The sequence below is a fragment of the Xenopus laevis genome, chromosome 2L (assembly GCF_017654675.1).
Source record: "Xenopus laevis strain J_2021 chromosome 2L, Xenopus_laevis_v10.1, whole genome shotgun sequence".
In the NCBI taxonomy this organism is placed as follows: Eukaryota; Metazoa; Chordata; class Amphibia; order Anura; family Pipidae; genus Xenopus; species Xenopus laevis.
In genome coordinates, this window is record NC_054373.1 from 104389939 (window position 1) to 104404614 (window position 14676).

The 14676-nt window shown below is 37.8% G+C and overlaps 1 protein-coding gene across 8 annotated transcripts in view; it reads right to left on the reverse strand.

The window, feature by feature from the left end:
* LOC108708350 (general transcription factor II-I) overlaps positions 1-14676 on the reverse strand; it is a 66064-nt gene that overhangs the window by 33024 nt on the left and 18364 nt on the right. For all 8 annotated transcript variants that reach the window (XM_018246954.2, XM_018246951.2, XM_018246956.2 and 5 more), the window contains exons 8-9: positions 13774-13817; positions 4856-4933 (exon numbers count right to left, since the gene is read on the reverse strand). In XM_018246954.2, the coding sequence (XP_018102443.1) occupies positions 4856-4933; positions 13774-13817 (122 nt within the window). The remainder of the gene's footprint in view (positions 1-4855; positions 4934-13773; positions 13818-14676) is intronic.

Sequence of the window (14676 nt, forward strand, 5' to 3'; positions counted from 1 at the left end):
TGCAAACATTACTAATAAAATGTTAAATAGCGATAATGGACAATTTTTCCTTTAAAAATGAGTCATTTCATTAACAGATTACATTACAAACAGTAGAACAAATAAACATGAATCTTTTGCAAAAGTGCCGTTTACAAGTTTGATTAAGTTGCATTAACAAACATCAGCGTGCTGTACATTTAACATTTTATGGGATTTGAATATTAAAGCGGAAACAGGGGGTTGCACATAATATATTCCAGGTGCCCTAGTCCATTGTCATTGTTAACAGGTTACTGTGCTGTTATTACAAAGAATATGTACCAGCTACATTTTTTTACAAACATAAATTGAAAAATCACATGCTTTACGGATAACCAGAAGTGCAGATTTACAGTTATTTTAAATACAAAGCAATACATACATACGTAGAAACCACAACAAAATAAATTATGAATCACTATTAGGGATGCACCAAATCCACTACTTTGGATTCGGCCGAACCCCCGAATCCTTCTAAAAAGATTTGGCTGAATACCAAACCGAATCCTAATTTGCATATGCAAATTATGGGTGGGAAGGGGAAAATATTTTTTACTTCCTTGTTTCCTGACAAAAAGCCATGCGATTTCCCTCCCCATCCCGGATTCGGATTGGCTGGGCATTCTGCTGAAAAAGGCTGAATCCTGGCCGAATCCTAAACCGAATCCTGGATTCGGTTCATCCCTAATCACTATGAATCAATATACAGTATATCTCATACATCTGTCATGTATTTAGAACTATTTACATGTGCAAATATAGATGAAGTAGCTTCTAGAAAGAAACTTAGAGAAACCATCCCTGGTCCCTTATTATAGACTTAAGAAATACCACCCACTTGCCATTTAAAGTTAAATTAAAGAAGTTAATTTAAAGGTGTCGGCCTCCATGTAAACTTCATTCTGTTGTAAACACGAACACACTTCATACAGTCATACAACCACCAATAAAGTTCCTGTTGATTAGTCAGCTGTTTCTAAAACATAGAATTTTCTTTTCTTTTCATTATAATCATCAGCATCTGAAAAAACACAGAGAATTGTTATTTGGATTGGATTACATCTCAGGGGAAAGAATCTTACTAACTTGCACCATATATTTGCACTTACTTGAAGTAGATGGCTCACATCTGCTAAAGTTCTTAAAGTTAGACGGAATGTGAGAGTTGACAAGTAGTTTTTGGAGTGGGCCAATACTGCTGCTTAGAGCAGTAAATGAAGGGATCCTAGACATGCAGTCTTCTAAAGCACTAATTGAGAGGTCTGGTGTGTGGAGTTGAGCATTTGATCTAGGGTATCCAGCCATGTTACTGTGCAAGCTTAATCTAGCGATATCATGGTCTTGGAGCTTCTGGATAAGGAGTTTTGTAGCACTGTGGTTTGTAATTCGGAGGTCTGTGTGAATCCCAGCTTTCAGCACCATGGTCTTTAATATTGTTTCAATGGAATGAATGCCTAAAGGCTGGTTCTTGTACCACTGTGGATCTAATTGTTGTAAACTTGGCTTCCAGTTTATTGCCAGAAAAAAGGGAGCTGAAGGTTCTAGCATTCTAAAAGGCCTGTGCTGCAGAAAAACTTTGTAGTTCATAACAGGACACCGTTCAGGATTTTTAGGAGTAGCAAATGCTCTTGGCCTGTGTTTAAATTCAGAATTGTTGTAATTCTTTTTCTGTCTCTCTCTTTCATAATCTAAATACTCATTGCCATTTTCATCCTCCCCTAGTAAGATGTCACCCCATCTTAGTTGGCGCATTTCGGTATTTCCTTTTATACCAAAGTAAATACAGCTATTTAGCCACATAGTGTTTTGGAGGGAGTGAGCATTATGTGGTCCCAATTGTTTAGAGATATACAACTCATTGATAAGTTCATTAGTTAACTCATCAGAGGCATTTTGTTTACAACCCTTTCCCTTGGTTTTCAGTTCCCGTTGCTTTAATTTCAAAGCATCTCTTGTAGGTTTAAAGATTACATCTGTTGACATACTTGTGGGGTAGTTCACTTGTTTTAGATAACGCTCAGTGCTCTGGAAAATTGACCGAAGTGTAAGTGGTTCATATTCACTATTATCTTTCTTCTTAACATTCAGAAAATAATGTGAGAGCAGTCTACTGAGTTCTATTGGTGGGATGTCATATATGGGCCTTACTTCATTGAAGTTCACCAAGAAGTAGGCCTGGAGGTTGTGAATGTCACACGTTGTTTTCCTCACCGTGTTTTTGTTCTCAGATTGTTGTAGCAATGAGTGAATATCATCAGCAAGGAGTAAATCAAGCCTATCAGCCTCTGTAGTGAAGGCTCCTTGTTCCACTGCAAACTCCAGAGAGTCTTCTCCACAAGAATCATCCAGAAAATATCCCACTTCATCCAAGCCGTCTGTGTTTTGTAGGAAGTCTTCTAGTAGAGAGTTAATGTGTAATATTTACTATATATACACACAGCCCTCTACAATAGTATGTTCATAGACATGCCTCATGTTTTATAAAAATGCTTTTATGTTCTAATGGAAATTCTCCAGTGCTTTCCTTACTCTCTAATGAATGAGAATATATATTATAGTCTATAAGATATATATAATACATGAATACATTTCTATAGATAGAATAATGAGGAATTTTTATTTATCTAAAAGAGCAAGTCATTTAAGAGACTACTGAGACACAATGTTCACAAAAATCTGGAAATGCCACAATGCTAATGAATAAATAAAATACTAAAATTATAACTACAGGTATGGGTACCCTTATCTGGAATCCCATTAACCAGAAAGCTCCAAATTACTAATTCTTTTTAAGAAGTTACTTTTTCTCTGTAATAATAAAACAGTACCTTGCACTTGATCCTATCTACTCTACATAGGTCCATATTGGTGGTAAAACAATCCTATTGGGTTTATTTAATGTTAATGATAATTATGTTGGTAAGCCAAGTACAAAATATAAACTCACTGATAATACTACAAGGACTCTCCTTGGGTAAGAAAAGAGGCAGCTCTGGGTTACTGTGGCATCCCCCAGTGAATTTCCCTTAGCATTATTTTTTTCTTTAAATACTGCTTACTGAACGTTATAACTCGAGGGTAATTTTTGGATTTTTTTTTTAAGAAATATTTCTAGTTTTCAAGAGTTTATTATTTAACATTAGCCAGGTTTACTTGTCAAAGTGCCCTTATATGCCAGCTTGTGCATTAAAAACAAATGAAATGTCATTTAAAAAATGTATATGAATATATGTATTTTAATATCATTTGTCAATAGCAAATACACAATAGGAAATTCAAATTATCAACAAATAAGATGTTAGTAAATGATTTTATTGATATTTTATTACTTTTATAAATACAAATGTTTCTTTTTTTATTTTAAGTGGATATTTACTTGAGTTCTCCCGGTTTAACAGTTTATATACACTAGTCTCATACAAATGCAGGAATTGATAGTATACAAATTTGCTCTAATTAGCAAAGAAGGTCTATGAAAGAGAAAATACTATATTTTTACTCAAATAGGTATCTTGTAGATCTGTGGTTTCTGCTAATTAACCCTTGCAGTTGTCGGGTGCTTTTGATGTTACCAAGCAGTGTTTTGCAAGTAAACATAAGATGTGGCAAAGATCAAAAGGGGGCACAAGAATCTATGGTGCTAAGAAGTTGACAAATAGAAGATGAAAACCTGAGTTATACCAGCAAATATTTCCCCTTTAGAAAACATACTTGCATACATATTATTTATTAATTTATTACATTATTCATTATTATTATTATGGGCATGGCACAAACACACACACACACAGGTCATATGCACAAAAATGTATATTTCATATACACAAATATTTTCATATTCTGTCACTTATTACAAAAAAATACATTTAGCAAATAAAACAATGAGCTTGGCCATTTTTCAAAACTGATGGTGAAACGCAGTTACATTATACTATGAGCACAACTGTGCTCGAGCACTTTGCTTGTGTTTGTGTCTTTGCCTGATTTAACACCCTTGTACCAACTATATGTACCTTTGATACTGAATCAAATCACTTTGATGCACCATGGAATGTTGCATGGAATTAAGTAGAAAATATACCCTTTTTGACATGAGCTCATTCATTTGGGCTTATGTAGGAAATGTGGATACACTTCGAGATATAGATATAAATGTATTTTTGTTTTACCAATCACACCTGATACCAGTCTGAAAAACATTATTATAGCTTCAATAAGCTATTTCCCAAGATCCTTTATGCTGAGAGTGTAATGCAACCACCTCCTTCACTTTGTTCCATTGTAAAATGATGAATTCTGGCACTTGAAGTCTGTCTTGCTGTTCATAGTGGGTGTTGCACAGATCCTCTGTAAAGCAGAAGGACTTCAAGTCCTAGAATCTATTGGTTCACAATGGAACAAGATAAGGGAGGGGTTGCATTACAGCGAGACTAAGGGGGTGGGGGACTAGAAAACACATGAACAGCAAACACACTGACAGACTCTTAGAGGGTTAGCCAATCCTACGAATGCATCTCCCTGCACCCAAGCAGAAACAATGCTTCTGGGTGCGGGCAGACCAGGAGAGGAAGTGCAGCAGGGCATCGGATTCTCCACTTGCAGAGCAATGCAGGGGAGATCCGCCATTGTCTGGCCCTGGCCTTATGGTTTTCTTTCAATCAGTGGAATCAGGTAAGTCAGTTTAAAAATGAAATAAAATACATTTATCCTTATTTCTGGAAGTTCAGAGAGTGTTTATTCACCTTTTCTACAGCGCTGCATAATTTTGCCGCTCTAAAAATACATGTTAATAATTTTCTACATAACCTTAAGTAATTGCATTTATATGGATTACCTTGGAAATTAAACTGATAGTAGTCTTGATCTTCTATTTCTTCCTTTACTGTGACAGTGGTCAGCTCAAGTGAACTTTCTGTAAGTAACCAAACAAAACCTGTTATCAAAAATAGTTCCACTTTATTCTTTTCGCCTCATCAAAACAAAAAATATAAACAAGTTTATATTTATTGTAAAGCATGGAAAGCCAGGATTATGTTCAAGGGTACATTTAATTTATTTTTCAGTTATACATTAAACAGTTGATTACTCTCTCTGTTACTTTGCACGTCTATTTTTCAGATATCTACGGGCAAGAACAAAAGGTGTATTGGGATATTTAGCTGTGCAAAACTTTTTCAATGAGCAAAAAGCATGTTATTGTTTTTATTACTGGGACACACTGCACAGATGTGTTTCCTATTCCATTTACTTTACAAGCATCTTAGTAATGCTCATTAGTGTGAGGCTTACTAGAAATGTCCATTAACACTTGATGCTGGCCATAGTAGCCACAAGCAGGATTGCATATCAGAGCAATGTGTTTTTAGAACAATTTACTGTTACTTTCATTATCAAAACAAAAATAAAATGTTAGTTTAACCCTTTAAGTGCCAGCAGAATTTCACATTTTGGTTACGCGAAATGCCAGCCGTTTTTAAGCATTTTGTGCTCTCTCACTTTAGGGGCATTTTCTGAGGGGAAACCTATAGTTTACCTAGGAAAACTATACATTGTTTTTTTCGGTAGAAACTGAGCTTTCTAAATCTGCCTGAGTTTTCATGTATTTCCACCTGTGCAAAAAAATTTATAGTGCTAAATAACAAAAAAAAATGAAAAATTACCATTTTTCATTGTATATCAATTTATACCAGAAAAATATTTCATTTTACAGATGAAAATCCAACTGATTTGGAAAGCCTTATGTCTCTCGAACGTGCCAATACCAGATATGTATAGTTTTAGGGAGATTTAGGATTTCTGTACAGCAAAAACTCCCGGCAGTATATTACTGAATTTTGAAAGCACTAAGGCAGAAAACGGCATGCTTTAGATTCCAAGGCAAAAAATCCTGAAACCATAGGTTTACCCCAGAAAACCATACATTTTTGAAAAGTACACATTCTGCCGATTACAAAATGGGTAACTATGTCTCTCTACTCCCAACTACCAAACAGAAAAGCTTGTCTGAACATAGCGGTTTTTCAAAATAAAATTCAAAATTTTGAAAAATCATTTCAAAGGTTTTATTTTGCTGCTCCGCATATCCCAAACTATATTACGTACCAAGAAAAAGCACCTGAAATATGATTGCCAGGGGTCCACTGAACAGTTTGATATCCATTATGCATAGGTTTACCAAAGTATCTGGCATTTAGAGACACAAATATGAAGTTAGCGCATCCAAATTGTTCAGGACTTTACTTCAGCTACTGAGAAATCAACACATTGACTGCATTTTTTGTGGGGTAAAAACACAGAAATATATGTTTACCCCCCAAACCCATATATTTTTGGAAAGAACACATTCTACAGAATCTAAAATGGGTACCCATGCCTTTCTGCTCCAAACTACTGAGTCGCAAGGCTTTCCCAAAATTGTCGGTTTTGGTGAAATATCTGAAAATTGCCTCAAAACTTCAACTTCCCAGCACCATATCACCCATGTATCATTACGTACTAAGAAAAAGCACCCTAAATATGATTGCCAGGGTTCCTCTGAACATTTTGGTGGCCATTGTTCATAAGTTTACCAAAGTATCTGGCATTTAGAGGCCCCAAAATGAAGTTAGCGCATACAAACAGTCCCGTGAGTAACTTCATCTAATGAGAAATCAACACATTGACTGCATTTTTGTGGGGTAAAAACACAGAAATATATGTTTACCCCCAAAACCCATATATTTTTGGAAAGTACACATTCTACAGAATCTAAAATGGGTACCCATGCCTTTCTGCTCCAAACTACTGAGTCGCAAGGCCTTCCCACAATTGTCGGTTTTGGTGAAATATCTGAAAATTGCCTCAAAGCTTCAACTTCTCAGCACCATATCACCCATGTATCATTACGTACTAAGAAAAAGCACCCTAAATATGATTGCCAGGGTTCCTCTGAACATTTTGGTGGCCATTGTTCATAAGTTTACCAAAGTATCTGGCATTTAGAGGCCCCAAAATGAAGTTAGCGCATACAAACAGTCCCGTGGGTAACTTCAGCTAATGAAAAATCAACACATTGACTGCATTTTTGTGGGGTAAAAACACAGAAATATATGTTTACCCCCCAAAACCCATATATTTTTGGAAAGTTCACATTCTACAGAATCTAAAATGGGTACCCATGCCTTTCTGTTCCAAACTACTGAGTCGCAAGGCTTTCCCACAATTGTCGGTTTTGGTGAAATATCTGAAAATTGCCTCAAAGCTTCAACTTCTCAGCACCATATCACCCATGTATCGTTACGCACCAAGAAAAAACACCCTAAATATGATTGCCAGGGTTCCTCCAAACAGTTTGGTGGCCATTGTTCATAGGTTTACCAAAGTATCTGGCAGTTAGAGGCCTCAAAATGAAGTTAGCGCATACAAATAGTCCTGTGGGTAACTTCATCTAATGAAAAATCAACACATTGACTGCATTTTTGTGGGGTAAAAACACAGAAATATATGTTTACCCCCCAAACCCATATATTTTTGGAAAGTACACATTCTACCGAATCTAAAATGGGTACCCATGCCTTTCTGCTCCAAACTACTGAGTCGCAAGGCTTTCCCACAATTGTCGGTTTTGGTGAAATATCTGAAAATTTCCTCAAAGCTTCAACTTCTCAGCACCATATCACCCATGTATCGTTACGCACCAAAAAAAAACACCCCTAAATATGATTGCCAGGGGTCCTCCAAACAGTTTGGTGCCCACTGTGCATAGGTTTACCAAAGTATATGGCAGTTAGAGGCCCCAAAATGAAGTTAGCGCATACAAATAGTCCTGTGGGTAACTTCAGCTAATGAAAAATCAACACATTGACTGCATTTTTGTGGGGTAAAAACACAGAAATATATGTTTACCCCCCAAACCCATATATTTTTGGAAAGTACACATTCTACCGAATCTAAAATGGGTACCCATGCCTTTCTGCTCCAAACTACTGAGTCGCAAGGCTTTCCCACAATTGTCGGTTTTGGTGAAATATCTGAAAATTGCCTCAAAGCTTCAACTTCTCAGCACCATATCACCCATGTATCGTTACGCACCAAAAAAAAAACACCCTAAATATGATTGCCAGGGGTCCTCCAAACAGTTTGGTGCCCACTGTGCATAGGTTTACCAAAGTATATGGCAGTTAGAGGCCCCAAAATGAAGTTAGCGCATACAAATAGTCCTGTGGGTAACTTCAGCTAATGAAAAATCAACACATTGACTGCATTTTTGTGGGGTAAAAACACAGAAATATATGTTTACCCCCCAAACCCATATATTTTTGGAAAGTACACATTCTACCGAATCTAAAATGGGTACCCATGCCTTTCTGCTCCAAACTACTGAGTCGCAAGGCTTTCCCACAATTGTCGGTTTTGGTGAAATATCTGAAAATTGCCTCAAAGCTTCAACTTCTCAGCACCATATCACCCATGTATCGTTACGCACCAAAAAAAAACACCCTAAATATGATTGCCAGGGGTCCTCCAAACAGTTTGGTGCCCACTGTGCATAGGTTTACCAAAGTATATGGCAGTTAGAGGCCCCAAAATGAAGTTAGCGCATACAAATAGTCCTGTGGGTAACTTCAGCTAATGAAAAATCAACACATTGACTGCATTTTTGTGGGGTAAAAACACAGAAATATATGTTTACCCCCCAAACCCATATATTTTTGGAAAGTACACATTCTACCGAATCTAAAATGGGTACCCATGCCTTTCTGCTCCAAACTACTGAGTCGCAAGGCTTTCCCACAATTGTCGGTTTTGGTGAAATATCTGAAAATTGCCTCAAAGCTTCAACTTCTCAGCACCATATCACCCACGTATCGTTACGCACCAAAAAAAACACCCTAAATATGATTGCCAGGGGTCTTCCAAACAGTTTGGTGCCCACTGTGCATAGGTTTACCAAAGTATATGGCAGTTAGAGGCCCCAAAATGAAGTTAGCGCATACAAATAGTCCTGTGGGTAACTTCAGCTAATGAAAAATCAACACATTGACTGCATTTTTGTGGGGTAAAAACACAGAAATATATGTTTACCCCCCAAACCCATATATTTTTGGAAAGTACACATTATACAGAATCTAAAATGGGTACCCATGCCTTTCTGCCCCAAACTACTGAGTCGCAAGGCTTTGCCAAATTTGGCGGTTTTGGTAAAATATTTTGAAAATTGCCTCAAAGCTTCAACTTTCCAGCATCGTATTGTCCATGTATCATTACCAGCATAAAGCATCCTAAATATAAACATAGGGGTCTACTAAACAGTTTGATGCCCAATGTGCATAGATATACCAAACTATGTGGGGCACAGAGACCCCCAAATGACAATATGTATAGACATTTTCACAGCTGACGCGCTGGCTGCTGCAATATAACCACCCGGTGTGTGTATTATGCGACATTAGACCACCTAACAGTACAGAGACCCCAGAAAACCATATATTTTCAGAAAGTACACATTCTGACGAATCCAATATGGGTAAATATGTGTTCCTACTGCAAACTGTCAAACTGCAAAGCAATGCTGAACGTAACGGTTTTTATCAAATTTCTGAAAATCGTCACAAAGCTTGAATTTTACCCCATTATATGCCCCACATTTCGTAACTTATCAGCATAAAACATCCTGAATATGAACGCCAGGGGTCTACTGAACACTTTGATGCCCAATATGCATAGATATACCAAACTATGTGGCGCACAGAGACCCCCAAATGACAATAGTGTATATACATTTTCACGGCTGACGCACGCTGGCTGCTGCAATATAAGCACCCGGTGTGTGTAATATGCGACATTAGACCCCCCTAACAGTACAGAGACCCCAGAAAACCATATATTTTCAGAAAGTACACATTCTGACGAATCCAAAATGGGTAAATATGTGTTCCTACTGCAAACTGTCAAACTGCAAAGCAATGCTGAACGTAACAGTTTTTATCAAATTTCTGAAAATCGTCACAAAGCTTGAAATTTATCCCATTATATGCCCCACATTTCGTAACTTATCAGCATAAAACATCCTAAATATGAGCGCCAGGGGTCTACTGAACACTTTGATGCCCAAAATGCATAGATATACCAAACTATGTGGCGCACAGAGACCCACAAATGACAATATGTATAGACATTTTCACGGCTGACACGCTGGCTGCAGCAATATAACCACCCGGTGTGTGTGTATTATGCGACATTAGACCACCTAACAGTACAGAGACCCCAGAAAACCATATATTTTCAGAAAGTACACATTCTGACGAATCCAATATGGGTAAATAAGTGTTTCTACTGCAAACTGCCAAACTGCAAAGCAATGCTGAACATAACGGTTTTTATCAAATTTCTGAAAATCGTCACAAAGCTTGAATTTTACCCCATTATATGCCCCACATTTCGTAACTTATCAGCATAAAACATCCTGAATATGAACGCCAGGGGTCTACTGAACACTTTGATGCCCAATATGCATAGATATACCAAACTATGTGGCGCACAGAGACCCCCAAATGACAATAGTGTATACATTTTCACGGCTGACGCGCGCTGGCTGCTGCAATATAAGCACCCGGTGTGTCTAATATGCGACATTAGACCCCCCTAACAGTACAGAGACCCCAGAAAACCATATATTTTCGGAAAGTACACATTCTGACGAATCCAATATGGGTAAATATGTGTTCCTACTGCATACTGTCAAACTGCAAAGCAATGCTGAACGTAACGGTTTTTATCAAATTTCTGAAAATCGTCACAAAGCTTGAATTTTACCCCATTATATGCCCCACATTTCGTAACTTATCAGCATAAAACATCCTGAATATGAACGCCAGGGGTCTACTAAACACTTTGATGCCCAATATGCATAGATATACCAAACTATGTGGCGCACAGAGACCCCCAAATGACAATAGTGTATACATTTTCACGGCTGATGCGCGCTGGCTGCTGCAATACAAGCACCTGGTGTGTGTAATATGCGACATTAGACCCCCCTAACAGTACAGAGACCCCAGAAAACCATATATTTTCAGAAAGTACACATTTTGACGAATCCAATATGGGTAAATATGTGTTCCTACTGCAAACTGTCAAACTGCAAAGCAATGCTGAACGTAACGGTTTTTATCAAATTTCTGAACATCGTCACAAAGCTTGAATTTTACCCCATTATATGCCCCACATTTCGTAACTTATCAGCATAAAACATCCTAAATATGAGCGCATGGGGTCTACTGAACACTTTGATGCCCAATATGCATAGATATACCAAACTATGTGGCGCACAGAGACCCCCAAATGACAATATGTATAGACATTTTCACGGCTGACGCGCTGGCTGCTGCAATATAACCACCCAGTGTGTGTATTATGCGACATTAGACCACCTAACAGCACAGAGACCCCAGAAAACCATATATTTTCAGAAAGTACACATTTTGACGAATCCAATATGGGTAAATAAGTGTTTCTACTGCAAACTGCCAAACTGCAAAGCAATGCTGAACATAACGGTTTTTATCAAATTTCTGAAAATCGTCACAAAGCTTGAATTCTACCCCATTATATGCCCCACATTTCGTAGCTTATCAGCATAAAACATCCTAAATATGAGCGCCAGGGGTCTACTGAACACTTTGATGCCCAATATGCATAGATATACCAAACTATGTTGCGCACAGAGACCCCCAAATGACAATATGTATAGACATTTTCACAGCTGACGCGCTGGCTGCTGCAATATAAGCACCTGGTGTGTGTATTATGCGACATTAGACCCCCCTAACAGTACAGAGACCCCAGAAAACCATATATTTTCAGAAAGTACACATTCTGACGAATCCAAAATGGGTAAATAAGTGTTTCTACAGCAAACTGCCAAACTGCAAAGCAATGCTGAACATAACGGTTTTTATCAAATTTCTGAAAATCGTCACAAAGCTTGAATTTTACCCCATTATGTGCCCCACATTTCGTAACGTATCAGCATAAAACATCCTAAATATGAATGACAGGGGTCTACTGAACACTTTGATGCCCAATATGCATAGATATACCAAACTATGTGGCGCACAGAGACCCCCAAATGGATATATAGTAGATAAAATTTACATAGGCAAAACAAAATAACACAGAACAGTGTGAAATGCAAATAAATCACCAAAAACTAATAAAACCACAAAAATCAATGCTTTTTTTTTTCACACTAGTGTAATCGGCCACCAGAATTACCGTTTGAATATTTTAGCTGGGCCAAATCGATTATACGGGCAGAAACAAGTGAACAACACAAATGCAGAGCTGAAAATGCAATAAAATGGCTAAAAATTCAATAAAATGGCTAAAAATGCACCAAAATACCCAAAATTGCAATATAACCACCAAAATAACATACAAAAGCTATTGCACAGTACGGTTAGCGAATACGCTATTCGGAACGGCAATAAAACATTTTTTTTAGCCCAAAAAGAGACGATGCGATAAGAAAAAAAAAAAAAAAAGCCACAAAGCCATATATGTACATATGCGTGTGCACAACGGGTAAATTGCATGTTATTTGCGCATGTGCGCGTGTGCAAGTGTACATGGGTGCTGTGAGTGTGTGTGACCCCCCCAATCCCCAAAAATCTATGTGTGAGTGTGTGTAAGTGTGAATGTAAGTGTATATTACTGTAATAAGTGTGTGTTGGTGTGTTTGTGTGTTTTTGTGTGTGTAAATGTTACACTTACCTGGGGTAGATGCTGCAGATCGATCAGAAAGGGTCCCACGCAGCAGATCTCCAGCTCCAACGATCATCAGCCATGTGGGGGCGGAGCTGGGCGGAAGTGCGGCGCAGGCAGCAGCAGGACGCATAGGAAACGCGTCCCTGCTGCTGCTTTGGGGCCCCTGGGCGATCGCGCCCCAGGGGCCACACGATCCCCTGCTCTGCTCGTTGTCTAGGGGCAGGGGATCGTGAAGGAGCGGAGCGAGCGGCTCTAACAGCCGCTCCTCCGCTCGCAAACCCGGAAGTGCTGCAGAACGTAGAATCTACGATCTGTGGCACTTTGGTCCTTTGATCCACAGAACGTAGATTCTACGTTCTGTGGCACTTAAAGGGTTAATTCTGAATCTGTTTAACTGTCCTGTGTTCTGTCAAACTACCATCAAGTAATGTTCTAGTGACAATACATTCTAACGGACAATCTCATTAAAATACGATTCTAATGATTGCATTCTAAGTGTCCCACCATCCACAATCATGTAATGGTCTAGTAGTCCCAATTTATCCACCATCATGTAATATACTAGTGTCAGTGGGTTTACTCAACAATGATCTAATATTTATCTGCAAGTAGATTTAAACCCATAAATCAGGAATGTGTTCTGTGCACTGACCTTGGAAAAAACACTAATGCAGTTGCCATCTTGCTTACCTTTCCCAGGCCAAGGCACTGGCCTTGAGAAAAAACGTAAGCAATTAAATTCACTGTGGGGTACCTAACCTATAGGCACCCCAGAGAGTCAATGGGGTCCTTGTCCTTTTAAATGTAGAGCAACAGTTTCTTCATCAACTTCTAACTTATCATGTGACAGGTAGCAATCTTGAGTTTAAATATATGCATTTCAGAAAAATGGGTTGCTCTTCTAGTGTGTAAAAGGCCACGAAAGCTTTCCGTTTAATTATTTACTACTGTTAGTTTTAGGTCATAATAAGATGTTATAATAAAAAGAACGGTTATCTGACTTACCAGAATCGTTGCTGGGTTCTGTTTTCACTTGCACCATATTGTAGCTTTTAAAATAGAGGAAAGATTGATTTGATACATTCATTCAATCATTCTATGGTTGCATTACTATATAGGAATCACACGTAGTATCAGCAACTGACATTTATTTATGTGCGCGCAGGTAATTCTGAGAAAAATTCAATCTGGTGATTTCTTTAACAAATCTAACTCACAAGTTTATGTGTACATATACTTTAAGATTTTTTTTAAATAAGTTATTAAGCTCCTTCAACCTGTGGAAACGTCTGATGTGGTTGCTGTGTGTTACTTGACCAGTAAAAACTTTTTCCCTATTATTACCCCTAATAATTGTTTAAATGGGTTGTTCACCTTCCAATACTTTTTCAGTTCACTTGGTTTCTGGTTCACCAGATGTAGACTTTTTCCCAATTACTTTTTATTTTCTACTTGTAACCATTTTTCTAATAGTGAAGTGTAAAGTTTCATTTTTAACCTTAAGTCTTTCTGAAGCAGCTCTGGAGGGAGGGGGGTCACCAACTCTGCAAACAGTTTAAATTGATCCATTTAGTTGATTCAGGTATAGGTTATTCAGAATTCTTGGGACCTGGGGTTTTCTGGATAACAGATCTTTCCGTAATTTGGATTTTCATACTCTTCATACTTGAAAATCATTTAAGCATTAAATAAACCCAATAGGCTGGTTTTGCTTCCAATGAGGATTAATTATATCTTATTAGGGATCAAGTACAAGTTACTAGTTTATTATTACAGAGAAAAAGGAAATCATTTTTTAAAATTGGATTATTTGGATAAAATGGAGACAGCCTTTCCGTAATTCGGAGCTTTCTGGATAACGGGTTTCCAGATATTCCAGAATCCCAGAAAGCTGTTATGATGGATATA